At 56.5% G+C, this 16,920-nt stretch overlaps 9 protein-coding genes across 9 annotated transcripts; 7 read left to right on the top strand and 2 right to left on the bottom strand.

Moving 5' to 3' along the window:
• Positions 1 to 648: 648 nt before the first annotated feature.
• BGZ61DRAFT_3058 (uncharacterized protein) lies at positions 649 to 1,638 on the top strand. The gene is made up of 3 exons (XM_046238734.1): positions 649 to 932; positions 1,104 to 1,351; positions 1,407 to 1,638. Exons 1-3 carry the CDS (start codon positions 794 to 796, stop codon positions 1,467 to 1,469), a joined length of 450 nt encoding a protein of 149 aa, XP_046111579.1. The 5' UTR covers positions 649 to 793; the 3' UTR covers positions 1,470 to 1,638.
• A 956-nt stretch (positions 1,639 to 2,594) lies between these two features.
• On the bottom strand, positions 2,595 to 3,338 carry BGZ61DRAFT_3041 (uncharacterized protein). The gene has a single exon (XM_046238717.1). It carries the CDS (start codon positions 3,240 to 3,242, stop codon positions 2,817 to 2,819), a length of 426 nt encoding a protein of 141 aa, XP_046111578.1. The 5' UTR covers positions 3,243 to 3,338; the 3' UTR covers positions 2,595 to 2,816.
• Positions 3,339 to 3,449: 111 nt separating this feature from the next.
• On the top strand, positions 3,450 to 5,293 carry BGZ61DRAFT_437029 (autophagy-related protein 22-like protein). Its single transcript, XM_046244060.1, has one exon. It carries the CDS (start codon positions 3,564 to 3,566, stop codon positions 4,929 to 4,931), a length of 1,368 nt encoding a protein of 455 aa, XP_046111577.1. The 5' UTR covers positions 3,450 to 3,563; the 3' UTR covers positions 4,932 to 5,293.
• Positions 5,294 to 5,599: 306 nt separating this feature from the next.
• BGZ61DRAFT_338294 (uncharacterized protein) lies at positions 5,600 to 7,057 on the top strand (the record flags this gene model as incomplete). Its single annotated transcript, XM_046239116.1, has 4 exons — positions 5,600 to 5,879; positions 5,938 to 6,231; positions 6,299 to 6,429; positions 6,479 to 7,057. 4 exons carry the CDS (start codon positions 5,600 to 5,602, stop codon positions 7,055 to 7,057), a joined length of 1,284 nt encoding a protein of 427 aa, XP_046111576.1.
• A 1,018-nt stretch (positions 7,058 to 8,075) lies between these two features.
• Positions 8,076 to 9,092, top strand: BGZ61DRAFT_338723 (F-actin-capping protein subunit beta; the record flags this gene model as incomplete). The annotated part of the gene is made up of 3 exons (XM_046239156.1): positions 8,076 to 8,107; positions 8,209 to 8,636; positions 8,701 to 9,092. The coding sequence occupies 3 exons, from the start codon at positions 8,076 to 8,078 to the stop codon at positions 9,090 to 9,092; spliced, it is 852 nt and encodes a 283-aa protein (XP_046111575.1).
• A 2,047-nt stretch (positions 9,093 to 11,139) lies between these two features.
• BGZ61DRAFT_3001 (uncharacterized protein) lies at positions 11,140 to 11,929 on the top strand. The gene has a single exon (XM_046238676.1). It carries the CDS (start codon positions 11,310 to 11,312, stop codon positions 11,793 to 11,795), a length of 486 nt encoding a protein of 161 aa, XP_046111574.1. The 5' UTR covers positions 11,140 to 11,309; the 3' UTR covers positions 11,796 to 11,929.
• Position 11,930: 1 nt separating this feature from the next.
• Positions 11,931 to 12,670, bottom strand: BGZ61DRAFT_3002 (uncharacterized protein). Its single transcript, XM_046238677.1, has one exon. The coding sequence runs from the start codon at positions 12,511 to 12,513 to the stop codon at positions 12,046 to 12,048; it is 468 nt and encodes a 155-aa protein (XP_046111573.1). The 5' UTR covers positions 12,514 to 12,670; the 3' UTR covers positions 11,931 to 12,045.
• Positions 12,671 to 13,764: 1,094 nt separating this feature from the next.
• On the top strand, positions 13,765 to 14,187 carry BGZ61DRAFT_437023 (uncharacterized protein). Its single transcript, XM_046244059.1, has one exon. It carries the CDS (start codon positions 13,793 to 13,795, stop codon positions 14,048 to 14,050), a length of 258 nt encoding a protein of 85 aa, XP_046111572.1. The 5' UTR covers positions 13,765 to 13,792; the 3' UTR covers positions 14,051 to 14,187.
• A 785-nt stretch (positions 14,188 to 14,972) lies between these two features.
• BGZ61DRAFT_338786 (uncharacterized protein) lies at positions 14,973 to 16,260 on the top strand (the record flags this gene model as incomplete). Its single annotated transcript, XM_046239160.1, has 3 exons — positions 14,973 to 15,180; positions 15,271 to 15,571; positions 15,636 to 16,260. 3 exons carry the CDS (start codon positions 14,973 to 14,975, stop codon positions 16,258 to 16,260), a joined length of 1,134 nt encoding a protein of 377 aa, XP_046111571.1.
• Positions 16,261 to 16,920: the final 660 nt, after the last annotated feature.

Below are 16,920 nucleotides of genomic sequence, written 5' to 3'. Positions count from 1 at the left end.
ACAGGTATGCATATTCCCGGAGTACAGCTGCAGGTTGCACCAGTACATCGACTCCCACTCAAATACGGCACAGGTCTGGTCCAGCAAAGTACCCATACGCGCCATGTGCACTAATTAATTACCTCCCACCACCACCACATGCAAGGTCCCTGATAAGCTTGATCCCTCCCCCCCTCGACAATGATACGGCTGGTACAGGATGTGTCTCCCCACCCCAACTCAGCAAATTCGGATACGTAACAAACTCGACGACTCTTTGCTCTTACTGGCCCGTCGTCGCTCGTCTCCCATCGCAGCTGTCCAACCGCCTGGCGCCCAGCCCGAGCCAGCCACCTGGGCGCTGCCACCATCCCGTATTCAGCGGTGCTCCAGCACGGCTCCAGGGCTGCCAGATGGGGCCCCCAGAAGCTGCACCCACTGTACGGCGGCCCCCCAGAGGAACCACTGATAGCGCTCGGCACCTGAGGCCGCTGATAGCACGGAGCGTTTCGCTGGTTGCCCATGATGCCATGATCCAATGTCTGACCTTATCGATGCCTTGTTTCGCGTTGCCTTGCCCTGCCTGTCGTCCCTCCTTCGTCCCGACCAACGAGCTGAACCGCCCCCGGCAAATTTGGCTATAAGAGATGCCATGCCCTGGACTCGCGCTCCTCCCGCCGAAAGGCGGACCTCTTAATTTCCACCCCGCGAAACATTGACCCCGTATCCTGTCGCTCGCCTACCGGACTTATATACCTCGATTCCTTCCATCCAACATCTCCCCAATCATCCAATCGCCCTCTTATCACCAACCATGTCCGTCGAGGTTTCCCACGGCCGTGGCGGCGCCGGCAACATCAATGTCGACGATACCAAGTACGTCGACGGTGAGGTCGTCCGAACCGGTGCCGAGGGTAGCCACGGCGATGGAGCATACAGCTCCGGTCGAGGAGGTATGCATTTTTCAACTTCTCTTTGCTCTCGCCCCCATTCGTATCTGGTTCCGGATGAGACACAATAAGAACCCCCTCCAACCGACTATCACAAACAGCAACACACACACACACACACACCATGCCGCCTCCAGTCATAGGCAGCATCCCGCTAACACACCTCCATCACAGGCGCCGGCAACATTGCTGATGTAGGCACCAAGTCTGGCGAGCGTGCGGACAAGGATATCATTCCCGAGGCCGCCGTCCGACCCAGCCAGGATGGCCGTGACTTCCACACTGGCCGTGGTGGTGCCGGTAACGAATTCTCGGGCAACGTCGAGGGCAAGAAGTCCGAGGAGAAGCCTGCGGAAAAGGCCACTCCCGTTGCCCCCCAGGGCCTGGCTGACAAGCTCAAGGCCAAGCTCTTTGGCGGCTTCAAGAAATAAATTGTTGCTTTCGGGGGAGTGGGGATCGTGACGGAGGGAAGGGGAGAAGAGGAGATGGGTTGCGTGGAGAGCTTCATCGTTCTCCAACGGCCTCTTGATGTGTCGATGATGCTGCTTTTTTGGAAATACCCCAAGATATCCCAACTACTTTTCTTTCTGACAGAGTAATATCACCGTATCTTCAACCGCACCCTTGAGTGCGTATTTAGATTATTCCTCACCAAATTGGCAGGCTGCAAAATACATCATGATTCATGGCGACATGTGAAATAGGCCCACCACTGAAAGGTGACATCGCTTCCAAGCGTCTCAGTCACAACTCCCTTGTCTCAAACCACATTAACCTACACATGTAGTTTGTAGCGGAATAACAGTACATGCTGGTGTTGATACTTCAAATAATACTCGAAAAAGCTGGTTCGAACCGGGACTAGGAGCCGTGGCCAGCTTCTCTTCCCGGAGTACATCTACTCGAACCCGATATCACAAGCCGGTTATCCCGGCGGACCCCGGAACAAACACATAAAACGAGGGACCTTCCTTCGCCGTCGAGGTTGGAGTCGCCTGAAAATAGCACATCAGGCACCGATAATGGATCCAAGGTCATCCGCCATGACGTTTAGAGAGGCGGCCAGGATGATCCCTCCCAGCGCCGAGCACCCCCAGAACTCCACTTCCCCTCATCTGTTGGTCCACACAGAGGCATGCAAGCACTGTGATACGCGAAGATGGGCTGACACTTTCTCATCGACAAGTTTGTCGGATCTGTCAGGCTTGCGCTCCGGGTATGGGCGCTTGGTAGCCATTCCAGTATCCCGGATTGGCTGTCTCATCTTGCCGTGTCTCTCCCAGCCTCGCCAACTAAACCGCTTTCGACTTCACGAACCGTGTCTCCGAGCTAACTCTTACGAACACAATGGTTAGTGTTAGGACGGACCCTTGGAGAGAGACCCTTGATAAGACCGGTCTCGAAGATCGTCACAAATACCTGCCTGGGTGCTACCCTCGGTGAGAAAGACCCAAAAGGAGCGAATGGGCGGTTTGGATATCCGTCGCGAACGATGCCATGTTATCCCTCTTTGAGCAATAGATGGACGTCCTGGATCCCACGTTGCCTCGTGATGCAGGGCCTGAGGACAAGAATGCGGCGATGCCGGGCGTTGGGTTATGTTTAAGAGTGCGACGAAGCCGGCCGCACTCGATGCAAACGTCTCGGTGTGGCTCATTCCCTGCTCCCTCTTCATCAACCGACGCGACTACACACTGCGCCGTTCTCAACACCATCCCTCTATGCGCGCGTCTCGCATTCACAACCATTCCGGTGCACACGAGATAAAGCCTGGTGATCGGTGAAGTAGAACGGCGGAAAGCACTGGGTTGCTATGGTAATCCGCAAGGTGAAAAGCCACTTGCGAAGCTGACCAACAGCTCACCTGGCTACGCCGTGTGACGACAATCACGTGCACTGGGCTGAATCACGGGAGTCCGGAGTTCTAGGTAGCCATGACGCCGAACGTCCAGACCAGCCGCCCGCCTCTCCAGGGTCAGCGCCTTTGGTCTGGTCTCTCTCTCCTCTCCAAACGATCGTTCCGCTCCAGCGCCACCTCCGCTTTTGAGGCCGACGACGAGCAATCATCGAGCGACGACGACGACTACTACAACATGAGCTCGAGCAGCAGCGAGGCCGGCTTGCGACGGCCCATCGTCCCGCGTCACGCCGGCCATGACGCGCGACCAACAAGCGAAAAGGAGCTCCTCGGGTGGTACAGCTACGCATTTGCGGCCGAAACCTACGTGATTTGCGGAATTGGTATGTTCTGGTGCTTGTCTGGTGCTTGTCAATGGCAGAGACGGTTTTCAGAGACGGAAGCCTGACCGGCATTTACTGCGGGGACTGACTCGATTCGTCTCAGGATCCTTCATCCCCATCCTCCTCGAAACGCTCGCACGAGAGAATGGTGTGCTGCTCTCAGACCGAAAGACACCATGCGGCTCCAGCTACAGCAAAGAGAAGGACGACGGCCAGTGCATCGTGTATGTACTCGGCGTGGAGATCAACACCGCCAGCTTCGCCATGTACACCTTCTCGGTGAGTGTTCTGGTTCAGGCACTTCTGGTGGTTAGCATTAGCTGCGCCGCGGACCATGGGAACTTTCGCAAGAAGCTACTCCTGGCATTTGCTTGGATTGGCAGCTTTTCGGTCATGTGCTACATCTTCATTTCCAAGGAGACGTATATTTTCGGCGCCATCTTGACCATCATCTCGAACACATCCTTTGGCGCCTCGTTCGTCCTCCTAAACTCATTCCTGCCCCTCCTGGTGCGCTACCATCCCGAGGTCATTGAGGCGAATGTTGCCAGCACGCCTGACTTTGGGGCTTCTGGGCTCGAGTCGAGGTCACTCGGCGACTCGGTAGGTGATCTAGAAGGTTCTGACGTGACCTCAACGTCGCCCTTGCTATCGGATGCCGGGGATCATTTGAAGCCTACTGCAAGCCACTCGGAAATCACTTCCAAGGAGCTTGAACTATCCACGCGCATCTCTGCAATCGGAATCGGGACCGGGTACATTGCAGCACTCTTCTTACAATGTGTCGCCATTGCCATTCTCATTGCTATGGGAAATTCCACATGGGGTCAGAGGGTTGTTCTGTGCTTGGTGGGGGTCTGGTGGACCGTCTTCACAATTCCCGCTGCATTGTGGTTGCGACCTCGACCTGGACCGCCTCTTGTTGGCACTGGCAAGAAAGATGCGCTGGCCGGGTTCGCATATATTCTCCATGCATGGAAGTCCCTCTTCAAGACGGTTCAGCTGGCGAGACGTCTACTGGATATTGTGCTATTCCTTGCGGGATGGTTTCTTTTGTCCGATGCAATTGCAACAACATCATCCACTGCGATTCTCTTCGCAAAGACCCAACTTCACATGAAGCCATGGGCTCTGGGAATGATCAACGTTATCTCGACACTTTTCGGGGTGCTTGGCGCCTTCGGGTGGTCGTGGATCTCACGGATATTCAACCTGCAACCTCACCACACTATACTTGTTTGCATTGCCCTGTTCGAGCTCATTCCTATCTACGGATTGCTGGGATACCTCCCATTTGTTCGAGATTGGGGTGTCATCGGACTTCAGCAGCCATGGGAAATGTATCCCCTGGCAGCAGTGTACGGATTCGTGCTAGGCGGCTTGAGCGGATACTGTCGCTCTCTGTACGGCGAGCTCATCCCCCCGGGCTCAGAGGCAGCGTTTTATGCGCTGTATGCCATCACCGACAAAGGCTCCAGTGTGTTTGGCCCAACAATTGTCGGGGCCATCATAGACAGGACTGGGAGTATCCGGCCCGCCTTCTGGTTCCTGGCTGCCCTAGTGGGCTTCCCTGCGCCAATGATCTGGTTTATCGACGTTGAGCGAGGGAAGCGTGAAGGAGCAAAGCTGGCTGAAACAATCGAAGGTTTCCCCACCCCAGAAGAGAATGGTGACGACGATGAACCGGAATCACGCGGCATGCTAGCTGACTACGAAGAGGGAGATGGTCGTGGTGCTACCAATGGGCGTGCAGAGAACTGAGACCTGACTTGTCGGTGACATCTTTATGTCTTGATATTGCTGCATAGCGACGGCGTTTAGTTAGGCTGCATTATTTGGGTGGGGTTTGATATTCGGAGACTTTGGTTGGTTTTGGAGGATGCAAGGGTTCTGGGACAAAGGCTTCATGCTAATAGGCTTGATAAATGGCTGCTGCCTGGTCTTAGGTCGTCAGTCACATACACCGTTAGGATGTTTGGCTGTTGTAATTATTTTGGACGTTGTGCTTTTCATCCATCCGCGATTGCGAGCGATTTGGGCTTTGCTATTTACCGTTGGCCCCATTTCTAAGCGTCGACGAGGAGGCGACGCGTTGGCTGGGCCAAGCCGGCCATATCACGTGACACGCGTTTTTGGTGCTTTTGCCTCAACTCTCGCCCAGTTTGCGACGTTGCGTCTTGGAGAAATCTTATCTTGCGCACAGGACATCGCAGGTCGCGGCTTGTCGGTCACAGACAGCCCGGGCTCAGCTCAAACGCCGCATTGCCCTTCGCCTGATGAACAGATCTGCGCTCGTGTGCGGCCCTGCCTCCGGCGACTAGTTTGTTTCTCTGTGTGGAAACCCCTCCCGCTCTCCCGCTCTGCCGCTGGGCCACCCCTACGCGACTCTTTCATCATCACCCCCCGGAATCAACAAGTCCACCGCCGCAATGAGCTCTCGAAAGCGATCGCGCTCCGTCGCGGAGGAGAACCGCGCGGAATGTCCATTTACCGTCAACTACGTCAACAGTCCGTCGCGGGCCGAAAAGGAGCGACACAAAAACAAGAAGAGGAAGCGCGATGGCCAGGAGGAGGAGAAGCGGGTGCAGATCCAGATCTCCCCCTTCTCGCCCACCGGCGCGTTCAAGACTCACGATACTATGGATCTTTACTACACCGTCGAGCCCGGGAAGCGATGGCTAGACATGACGCGGTACAACAGCTTCGTCCGTACGTATCCGAACCCATCTCCCGGGAAATGAGGGGTCTGACCTAATCACCTTGGCAGTAAATGGAATCAAATACTATAGTGAAGGTTTCGTTTTCGTCGCCAACGAAGCGACCATCGAGCGACAACGGGCCGCCGCGAGTTTAGGTAATGTCGGGCCCATCAAGAAGTCTGACGACGACTGGGTGGCCCGCATCCTCGAGATCCGAGCCGCCGACGAGCACCATGTTTATGCGCGCGTGTACTGGATGTACTGGCCCGACGAGCTGCCACATGGCACGCTGGACGGCAAGAAGACGGTCCAGGGTCGCCAGCCATATCACGGCCAAAACGAGCTGATTGCGTCGAACCACAGTAAGCGGTGTTTATTGGCTGCGTGCGTGCGTGCGTGCGATGCGACAGAGCTGACAAGTTGCCACAGTGGACGTTATTAACGTCGTCAGTGTAACGATGCCAGCAACCGTCAATCAATGGATCGAAACCGATGACGACGAGATCCAAGACGCGCTGTATTGGCGACAAGCCTTCAACTGTCGCAATGCGCAACTTTCCGTGAGCAATCCAATATCCACGTCACCGTCTCACTTCTAACAGTCTCCAGTCGGTCGAACTAATGTGCAAATGCGAAACTCCCGCGAACCCTGATAGGACGTTAATAGGATGCACAAGCCCTGATTGCGGGAAGTGGATGCACCACGAATGCCTGAGCCACGATGTCCTCACGAGGGTATACGACCGACTCGGCGCCGATAAGCCGCACCTGAAGGAAGAGCCGATGGTCAAGGAAGAAAAGACGGACGAGGAGGCTGCGCGCCCCCTCAGCCCAACCGATGCACAGGAGAAGGAGACGCAGCCAACGATTGATGTGCGTTCCGGCGGTGCTCAAGATAACGTTCATGTCAGGAAGCCCAACCCAGAGTCTCCGCGAACGACGTCAACGCCCACGCCCGGCCCAACGCCCTCGAACCCGAGCACCGAAGGAAGAGCTTCCGCGAAAAAGAACCGCAAGAAGAAGAGCATCGATTTCAAGCCGTACCAGGGTCTCTTTGAGGCGACCCTGAAGATGAGTGACGGCCCGACAGTCTGGGAGATTGAAGATCTGCGGGATAACGTGAAGCGCGGCGAGAAGACCTGGACTGAGCAGGCCAACTGCCTGCTCTGCGGTGTCACCATCGACTAAGGTGGCTCGCGCTGCAATCAAATTATGTGGTCGTTTCTTTTGCGCCATGGTCTTCCATTCTCGCGGGAGAGAGTTGCTATCCCAACCCGGGAGCCCATTGTTCCGTTGGCATAAGGTGTTGAGTTCTTCAGTGGCTGTTTGAACTGCCTACTGGCCACACCTTGACTCCGGCTGGGTCCGCACCATTTCTCTGGCTCTCTCTCCGACTCGATCACTGATCGATCTTCTTTTATAAATCTCTGGGTTCTTTCTTGGCGATAGCTCCTTGACCGGATGCTTCGGGCGCGGCGTTAGTGGCGAATCTACGGGAATATGATGACTTTGGAAATCGGTCAGTTTATGGCACACGGGGGTGGGGGAAGGGGCTTTTCTCTTTGTGTTGTTGGGTCGTTTTCTCAAAGTCGGGGTTCGGAAGAGGCGGGAGGGAAGCAGTGGGAAGACGGGGAAGAGTGGGAAGAATGTTGGAGGGATATACAATATGGATGGAGACAGAATGGTGCCTTGTGCGTTACCTGAAGATGAGTTGAATTTAGTTGAGTTTAGTTGGCTATCTTATGCGATGCCTGTCTCGTAGTATCTGCTACCCAACGTACCTTTTCCTACCTTACTTTTAGTTATAGTTAGCGTTGGTTCTGTCACCCGTCACGGGGGAATAAACAAGACTGCGTAAACATGGTGAACGCCTGGTGTTTTGTGATTTCTTGTCTTGCTTTGCGTGTTTATACAGTAATAATTGAGTCAATTCTACAAGTGTCCCATCATCTGGTTTGGAGGCTCCATGATGTTAAAGGTGAAAGGGAGTCCCTAGACTGTTCACAAGGCGGGGCGAGCTCAGACCAGGCTTGGGACGTAGCGTAGCATTGAGCTCCCTACCTGCGACCAACCCCGCCACTCCGTCGTTGGACATCCGGAGCTTCAATGCCAGCTTGACCTCCATCTCCGACTCAACGACAAATTTCCTCTCCGTCTCCCCATCTTCACCCGCCAGAAGACCAGGCTCGTATCCTCCGCCGCAACTATGGCTGACATTGACCCGTTCGACTCGGCCCTGTAAGTGCCGCACTCCGTCTCCCCATCCCGTCCCAGTGGCCGTCAAAAGCCATCTCCCATCCAGCTTCTCCCGCTGACACTCGGCCCTCCGCCTCATCCAGTGACCTCCTACGTCGGCTCAACCCCAAGCAGACGACCGACCACCTCAACGCCATCATCTCGCTCGCCCCGGACCTGACCGAAGACCTCCTCTCGTCCGTCGACCAGCCCTTGTCCGTCCGCCGGTGCAAGCAGACCGGCCGCGACTACCTGCTCTGCGACTACAACCGCGATGGCGACAGCTACCGCTCCCCTTGGTCTAACCAGTTTGACCCTCCCCTGGACGAGAGCGGTGCCGGCGGTGTAGGTGCTGGCGGCAGTGAGGGTGCGGGCGAGGGCGCCATCCCCAGCGAGCGAGTGCGCAAGATGGAGGTCAAGGCCAACGAGGCCTTTGATATTTACCGCGAGCTGTACTACGAGGGCGGCGTGAGCAGCGTCTACTTTTGGAACCTCGACGATGGCTTTGCCGGTGTTGTGCTTCTCAAGAAATGTGAGATACACCCTTAAACGACTGTCGTCACTAGGCATCAAGAGACTGACATGTGTCTATACAGCATCTCCCTCCGGAGGCAGCTCCGAGGGTGTCTGGGACTCGATCCACGTCTTCGAGGCCATCGAGCGAGGCCGAAGCACCCACTATAAGCTTACGTCGACTGTGATCCTGACACTGTCCAGTGCTGGAGGCAATCTGGGCGAATTGGACCTGAGTGGCAACATGACACGCCAGGTGGAGCAGGATCTCCCCGTTGAGAATGACGACAGCCACATCGCCAACGTGGGACGGTTGGTGGAGGATATGGAACTCAAGATGCGCAACCTACTACAGGAGGTTTACTTTGGCAAGGCCAAGGACGTGGTGGGTGACCTGAGGAGCATCGGAAGCCTGAGCGAGGGCGCCCGGGACCGAGAGGCACAGCGGGAGCTCATCGGCAGCATGAGGAAATGATGACAACGGGGCATAGAGAGGCGAAGTTTTCCGTCCAGGAGATTACGACATTCACAGTCCTAGAGCGTGGGAATTCGAGACCAGACGAGACGAGACAAGGAGGATTCAGTCTGGCGGACGAGAGCCTGGTGCTGTCCGCCACTCCATAGTGGAGATGCCGTTTGTTGTGTGAGATCAGGCTAGACACTGTATTCAGCCGCCATTGCGAGGATACGGTTGATAGAGACAAATTCAACGTCAAAGGCAGGACATGTAAGCACAACCATGCGTAGAGCACCTGCGTGCGGCGTACATGATGCAGGCGATATCGGAACACTGTCGCCCTTGCCGCAATCGTGTCAGGATGCTCGTGAGGGTGTGTTGCTTGCAGTTACGCGAATCAAATCATCTAGCAATGGGACGAGGCTGCCAGGGGGGACAACGGCACGGTGACATCGCATCGAAGGGAAGGGCGAAGTCATGGGAAAGTGGGCGACGGTCCGAAGGATGGAGCACCGACGACGGACCCAAGGTGTCAATGCGGTGCTAGTATTAGAGGAGGACGCTTCACCACGACTATGTAGGCACGTACGGAGTACCGACTCCGTGTTTGCTCGAGAGTTTGCAGCTTTAGCCATTCATCCCTTGACGGCAATGACCTCCAAGCAATGGCATAGGCTCGCGTGTCCGTGTCTTGCGAGGGCGCTAGGTGAGCTGAACTTGATGCCCGTGCTCCGGAATTCGTCCTCGGAACGGCGTCATGAATGCCTAAACCTGGCGTAGATCCACGGGCAATCAAACTGCCTCGCAGGCGTTAAATAACGACCGAATCAATAGCCGGGTGGGGTGCAATCCACGGCGTGGGAGGCCCCTGGGTCGGAGGAAACAGACCAGTTGCCTAGGATTCTCGGGATGTGTGGCCCGAGGGAGTGAGCTGTCATACTCGACACTCTTAGAGATATTGCACCCGGAGAGACATTCAAAGACGAAACGAGGCGTTTGGGATGGGTGTGCTGATGGACGAAAGGCCCCCAGTGGCGTGCTGTGGTTTCGCCGTTTGAGCATGTCTTGATACAGAAACGTCTGCAGATAGGGGTGGCCGCGGACAAGCACTGGGCGGCGCTAGATGCTGCAGGTTGAGCGTCTCCCGAGTCAGTTTTGGGGGTGGCAATTGAAGCCGGATTGCGCGGGCACGACGGCCCGAGGCGAGGCAATTGATGTGAGGTTATTCCTGTGAGACTTGTGAGACAGTCCGGAGAGAGCGCCGGGCGAAGCTCAATCCGTCGGCCTTTCATGGGCCTGGACCGGCCGTGTGGTGGCCAAAGGCGGACCACGGCGGGCGACGTGGATAGAGGTGGGCGTTGTCGGCGCGAAGTTGAGGCCAAGCTCGCCGATGAGGTTGCGACGGGACTCTGAAAATGTGACAGCCAACGTCGTTCAACGCTATCTGAACCTTATCAGACCAGGACGTCGCCTAGGCTGAGTAGTTTTCGACCCAGTTGGGCTGTTCCGGAGATGTATAATGTATGTGAGACACGGTGAGGGCGGTCTGACGGGTCTGCGAGCTGGTCCAGTGCCATGTGGCCGCGAGCGAACCGACCACATACTATCGTCTATAGCACGCACTATGCATACCGGCGGCGGCGCGATATATTATCAGCTCGCATGTTAGCAGCTCGCACGAGGCGGTTAGCGACTTGAGCTCCGGGGTTGGAGATGGCCCAGATCCGTCTTCGGATCCTGCCCGCGAGGCTAGGCTGCGGAACGGTACGGGTTTGCATGGGATCTCATCGACGCCAGTGAAGCGTGTGGGAGTGTGCGTCCCCCCCATCTACGGATTTGCCGTGGGCCTAGGAGAAGCCTCATGTACGAGGTACAGTCGGCGGTACGTGGCTGGCTGCTTGAGACAGGCGAGCCTGTTATTGTGACGGGCTTAGACACCTGGCTGAGGCTGGAGGTTACGATGGCGTTGGTGTTGGCGCTGGCGTGTTGGCGTTGGCGTGGGACTGACGCTGATATGGCTGACACAGCAGGGAATAGGTGATTGTTTACAGGTGGACTTGTCTCAGATGACAAGTCGATTAACCGGGTTGTTACGTACCATGCACGGCTTTGCGGGTGTTGAAGGAAAAGGTTCCTCTCATGGGTCCGTTGACTTGCAATGTACGGAGGTAGTATTGCGGAGACGGGTCCCTCTAGCACACCTGCGGCTTTATATGTAAGGCAAGTTATTACTACATGGCATGCACTGCGTACCCAGGGAGGTGCATCGGCGTACGCACGAAATCCAATAGCCCGGCCTGCCAATACTACATGCCTTTCCCGGTGCTCTCATTGGGGAGCTGGACAGATGGAAGCCTTCTAGAAGAGATCCATCCATTGCCCCGCCGCGGGTCCCTGAACCTGCCGACGCCGCCTGCCGTGGCCCCTGAATTCCACTGTCAACCACCGAGGAGGAGGAGGACAACGGCAAGTGGGAAGAAGGGGGGAACAGCCGGGACGGTTTCTTTCCAAGACAAATCAAGGCCGCCGGATGTAGCACGCCGTACTCCGTACATCGGGATAGTACAGACGTTAGTCGACGGGAGGGAGGTTCGGCAAGACGGTAGGGAGCGGCGGCCACCTTGGTCAACTCGTCGGGTCTTTTTAATTAAGCAGAGTCCCAGTTGGGCGGCCCGGACGGGATCGCTGATCGACGCGCATGCTGCCGGCTGCGAGCGCTAAGGGCACGAGGCTCTGGGCTTTGGCCCTCGCTGCTAGGACGGTCCATGTCCATGCAGCCAGCGCCGTGGAGGAGGAGGCAGCATGACGCCCATGTCCCTGTCGCTGCATTGTTGGGCCGGTGGACTGCTGTATGTAGGTAGCATTGACGTAGGAGTACTCTGTGCCGGGACTGGGACTATGCATCCTTTGTAATGAAATTCTTGTTAGTCCCGCTCAGTGACATGCAGCGAGACAGAGTCATTCGATATTGTCACCGTGGCGTTTCCGATTCCGATTCAGGACCCCGAGACGGGCACCTCCTCACGGCTCGGAAAAGGACAAGAGGATGCCACTCTGCTTGGTAGGTATCTCTCCATTGTTTCGTCCGGCCGGTCAGCCAGGGCAACCAAGGGTTTGACAACTGGGGTGACATGGCGGGGGAGGGGGACGATTGGAGGGGGATGGATGTAAGGGGTGGGCAGCCGGGATACCTCGTTCGTGACGGCGTGGGTGTTGAGGTTGGGTTTTGGGGTCGCACGCGCAGGATGCAGAGCCATTTTGGTACGGGCTCAGACATGAGGGGGCCAGCGAGGCCGAGAGGGAACATGAGGAGGACTGGAATCCGCGCCGAAGAAAAGTAGCTCTTGACGATGAGGCATCTGGTTGACCATGGCCTCTGAGTGTTGGCCGTTGGCTTGTTGTCTAGTTGGACAGGCCGGGGGTGCTTTGACTTCCTCATCCAACATCCAACAAGCGGTATGGCTCACGATATCCGGATGTCTTGATGCTAGGTTTCGATCGTTGGTCCTTCGGTTGTCGATCCTAACCAGACTCTACGTAGCAAGTCATGAGCGATGGCCAAGTGCCAGACATCAGACATGGCGGCGGACCCTGCCAGACGGCGCAGTGACTCTCCTCCCTGGTCCCCTGTCGCCTTGTCGCCTGTCTGTCGCCTATCCCCCTTGTCCGCAATGACAATGACGAACATGGTGCCCCATCGCAAGCTCGGTAGCTAGCTGCTAGCCCGCCGCCGAGACGATATGAACGGGCCATTTCCAAGCCCACCCCCAGCTCCAGCCCGACTAGCTAGTCTGCCCGCCAGCCAGCCCGCCCACCGGCTCCTTGGTGGTGGCCTTGGCCATCGTCGCCGCTGGCGTCGGCTCTCTGCTCGCCGTGGCACATTTGCAGTCTTTTTTCTTTTCTTCTTGCGTGGGCAAGGGTGCTCACGATGGTTGCAAGGGGACATGCTCGTTTGTGGAATGAATGAGTAAATGACTCGGCGTTGGTCTGGCTGGCTGGCGGGCTGGACTTGACCCCTGCCCATCATACCAAGCTATGTGTGCGAGCCATGTTCCGTATGCCATGTTATGCATGCCATGCTATGCAGTCAGGAGCAGTGTGGTGCGGTGCAGCGCGGCGCAATGCAGTAATTAGAAAAAAGAGCCCGGAAGCACAACGGCATCTAGTAAGATTGACGTCGACTGTAACACTCCAGACGCACCTGATAGCCACAAATCTCCACTCCAAGCCAGGGCATCATATTTCTTCTCTCTCTCTCTCTCTTCCCGCCTTGTCCAATTCAACCCGGACCCAAGGGGGCCAAAAAGGAGCCCGGAGCTCAGGCCAGGGATGGAACAGTGGTTGACTTGAAGTGGTCCTGGCGGACAGGCTACCTGGCTACGGCCGTGGAGTGGAGAGAGAAAGCGGGCGCCCCTTGGGTCTTCCTGGGCCTTCCCGGGTCTTCTTGGGTCTTGACGGCGCATGATATTAAAGAAGAACGAACCCCTCCACATCCACTCTACTACGTACTACAAACTCGCCTCTGTGTCGCACTGTACCTACTTGGGAGTGTCCACTGTCGACCGTCATCCACTTCTCATCCACTCCCATCCACTCCCATCCACTCCCGACATCCACGCCCTGGAGTCTCCCAGAATCTTGGGAGTCGTGTTTTTGTCGTCTGCCGGCGTCGGGAGGAGGAAAAAAAAAAGGCATCGATCTGCGGACATATATCATCGATGGGATACCCTGCCCTGCTGCAGCACTACGCAGTAAGTACGCTCCGTGTCCTGTGCTGCCAGGCCTGGCCTCTTTTCAACATTGCCCGCCATATCCCTACATCGCCTCTAACACACCCCTCACTCCTTTTTTGCTGGCTACCGTTGTATTTCCTACGCACATCCCATCCCGATTCTGTTTCTGGCCCATATCCACCATCAACCCACTCCGTCACAGTGCCCCCTTGGCCCTTGACGGCAGAGGAATATACTACCTAGGTACGCAGTACGCAGTGGTGCTCCTAAAATCCCCATCCCAATTCCCAATCCCCATATCCCATATCCATCCGGGCCCCATACCTACTGCGTACTACCCATTCATACTCATTCATACCCATACTTACCCTTCCGCAAACCCAGACCATCCTCGTCTCGGTAGGCGGCTGATGACCCCGTCGTGCGTTGGCGCCGTGTTAATTAATTACCTACTGTCCCCCTCTCCTCCTACTGCACTGCTCCTCCTCCGCCCTCCGCCTTCCGCCTTCCGCCCTCCCGTCGTTCCCCCCGTTCCTGGAGCTCCTTCTGCCCCTTTGTTCCCAGTTCCACACCTCCGCCGCTACAACGTCGCCGCAGCCGCCGCAACGTCAGGCACACCGCGCCCACTCGCACACTCTCACACGCACAAAACTCCTTTGTGCACTCCGGCCCAGGGCTGCTTCCCTCCCACCTCACCTTACTGACTTGCGCCGCTCGTGCCTCTACCTCAGATTGCCTTTGCTTCTTCCTTTGATACCACCCAGAGCCTAATTTGATCGAGCCTGTCCCACCATTCCCCACCGCCGAGAAGTGCAACGCATCCCACGCTTCCCACGCTTCCCACCACTTAGCCGCCTTCGTCTTTGTGTCAGGCTCGCTCTCGGCGATTTACACCGACACTCCGGTTCCTAAACGCATCTCCTCGACAGCAGGTGCTCCGTCCTTTGCGGTTCTCAGCTCACACGAACCTCGATTGAACCTCGATTGAACCTCGTCTCGATCCTGCGTCTCCGTCCCGTCCCGTCCCGTGCCGCTTGTTCGCCGCTCCGCACCACCGCCGCCGCAATCTCTCCCGGCGACCCTCTCCCGACGACCTCACCTTTAACCCCGCGTCGCCTGCGCTTTCTTCCACCACCACATCTCGGTTTTCGGAAGCGCAATAACCATGGCCGAGAACGAGAAACCTTCGGTGTTAATCATCGGAGGGTTGGGCTATATTGGCCGCTTCCTCGCCCTCCACATCCACCAGAACAATCTCGCCTCTGAGGTGCGACTCGTCGATAAAGTGCTGCCACAACTCGCTTGGCTGGCCCCCGAGTTCACCGAGGCCTGTTCTCAGGACAAATTTATGCAGGCCGATGCCAGCAGACCTGGTGAGTCCCTCCCCCCTCCCCCCTCCCCCCCTTTTTAGCTTGTCTTGTTTGTTTAGGCTCCAGCGGCTAACGCGACTGTCCCCGCCTCAGAAGCTTTAGCAAGAATATTCGATCGCGCCGACGGAAAGGAGTGGGACTATGTTTTCAACTGTGGCGGTGAGACGAGATACTCGCAGGAAGATGAAGTCTACAAGCTGCGATCCTTGAACCTGTCCATTGCCGTGGGCAATGAGGCCGCGAAACGAAAGGTCAAGGCCTTTGTCGAACTCAGCACGGGCATGGTGTACAAGTCGGATTCCTCACCGAGCAAGGAAGGGGACAAGTTGAAGCCATGGAGCAGGATCGCAGTCTTCAAGCTGCAGGCTGAGGAAGAACTGGCCAAGATTGAAGGGTAAGTCAAAGAAGACTGGATTCGTCATGTTGGTTGTAGTCTGTGCTGACGAGATACTCCCCAGGCTGAACCTCGTCATTGTGCGACTGCCGCACGTCTACGGCCCGTACGCTTCTCAGTGGGTTGCGACAGCTTTGACCATGGCGCGCACCTATCAGCACCTAGAGGCAGAGATGAAGTGGCTATGGACCAAGGATCTTCGAACTAACACGGCGCATATCGACGACGTTACACGCGCTCTGTGGGGTACTGCCGCCTGGTACGACGCTGGCAAGGCTGGATGGGACGAGGGCAGCATGGGCAAGAACCCCATCTTCAACGTGGTGGACAAGGGCATGACCAGCCAAGGTACTGTCGCCGTCATAATCGGCGAACTTTTCAAAATCGAGACGGGATTCCAAGGCCAGCTCATCAGCACCTTTGCCCGCTTGAATCTGGATAGCGTTGTGGACGATGTCAACGACGAGCTGCTGGGCCCGTGGGCGGACCTTCTTGCCGAAGCCGGTATCACGCGACCCGGTCCCTTGACGCCGTTTATGGAGAAGGAACTTCTCAAGGACACAGATCTCAGCATGGACGGAAGCCGGCTAGAGAAGCTGCTGGGGTTTGAGTACACGAAACCCGCCCTGACCAAGGAGATGGTGGAGGAGGTGATTGAGAGTTACAAGAAGATGAACTGGTGGCCTTGAGCTACCTGAGCATGAGTAGGTTCAGGGAGAGATATCACGCATGCACGGATACAGGAGTTGTTTTCTTTTGTGCATGGACTCGGCCGAGCGGAGAGTCGGTCTGAAGTAGGAGGAGACGATACCAGGGACGATGCACGACCATGGCACGAGAGACGGCCTCCGACACATGATACGGGCCGTGACTGGCCACGCTGCGGAAGTGACATGGCCGAGTGGCCGTGTCTGGGGAAGAGAGCATGGGGAAGAGACTGGGCCGGGGACGCAATACAGTGTATGACTAGATCATGAGCGATTCCGGTGACGGATGAAGGGGGTTTGGTTGGGGCGGCTGAAAGATTTTGAGGGAGATTTACAACTACACCTACACTAATAATATCAATAAGGTACAGCTTAGCTTGTTTGTGCGTACGGCCCGAAGATGCGGGCCAGACCCGCCTTGGGCATGGTCATGGAAGGCTTTAAAGGAGATGTTCCCCGGATCAGATGGTAACGGTGGACTATGGACCAGGGGGACGGGGCGATGGTGCGGAGGGTCATCAGTAGATTAGCGATTCAGCCGAGGTGGTTACCTGAGCAGGCGATCATGTGGAAGCGGCCGACATGGATCGAGGTCAGAAGCCGGGATTGCACATCGCGGGGCCCCAGGATGGAGTTTCGTGG

The sequence above is a fragment of the Ilyonectria robusta genome (genome assembly GCF_021365365.1).
Source record: "Ilyonectria robusta strain PMI_751 chromosome Unknown BGZ61scaffold_1, whole genome shotgun sequence".
NCBI lineage: Eukaryota > Fungi > Ascomycota > Sordariomycetes > Hypocreales > Nectriaceae > Ilyonectria > Ilyonectria robusta.
This window is presented reverse-complemented; position numbering and strand designations above follow the sequence as displayed.

Bases quoted from the DNA above. Each gene is read 5' to 3' on its own strand.
- BGZ61DRAFT_3041 (XM_046238717.1), bottom strand. From the start codon at position 3,242: ATGCCGGTCAGGCTTCCGTCTCTGAAAACCGTCTCTGCCATTGACAAG.
- BGZ61DRAFT_3058 (XM_046238734.1), top strand. From the start codon at position 794: ATGTCCGTCGAGGTTTCCCACGGCCGTGGCGGCGCCGGCAACATCAAT. The intron at 933-1,103 runs GTATGCATTTTT...CCTCCATCACAG, and splicing joins ATACAGCTCCGGTCGAGGAG to GCGCCGGCAACATTGCTGAT. The intron at 1,352-1,406 runs AAGAAATAAATT...AGGGAAGGGGAG, and splicing joins CCAAGCTCTTTGGCGGCTTC to AAGAGGAGATGGGTTGCGTG.
- BGZ61DRAFT_3001 (XM_046238676.1), top strand. From the start codon at position 11,310: ATGGCATGCACTGCGTACCCAGGGAGGTGCATCGGCGTACGCACGAAA.
- BGZ61DRAFT_437029 (XM_046244060.1), top strand. From the start codon at position 3,564: ATGTGCTACATCTTCATTTCCAAGGAGACGTATATTTTCGGCGCCATC.
- BGZ61DRAFT_3002 (XM_046238677.1), bottom strand. From the start codon at position 12,513: ATGAGGAAGTCAAAGCACCCCCGGCCTGTCCAACTAGACAACAAGCCA.
- BGZ61DRAFT_437023 (XM_046244059.1), top strand. From the start codon at position 13,793: ATGGGATACCCTGCCCTGCTGCAGCACTACGCAGTAAGTACGCTCCGT.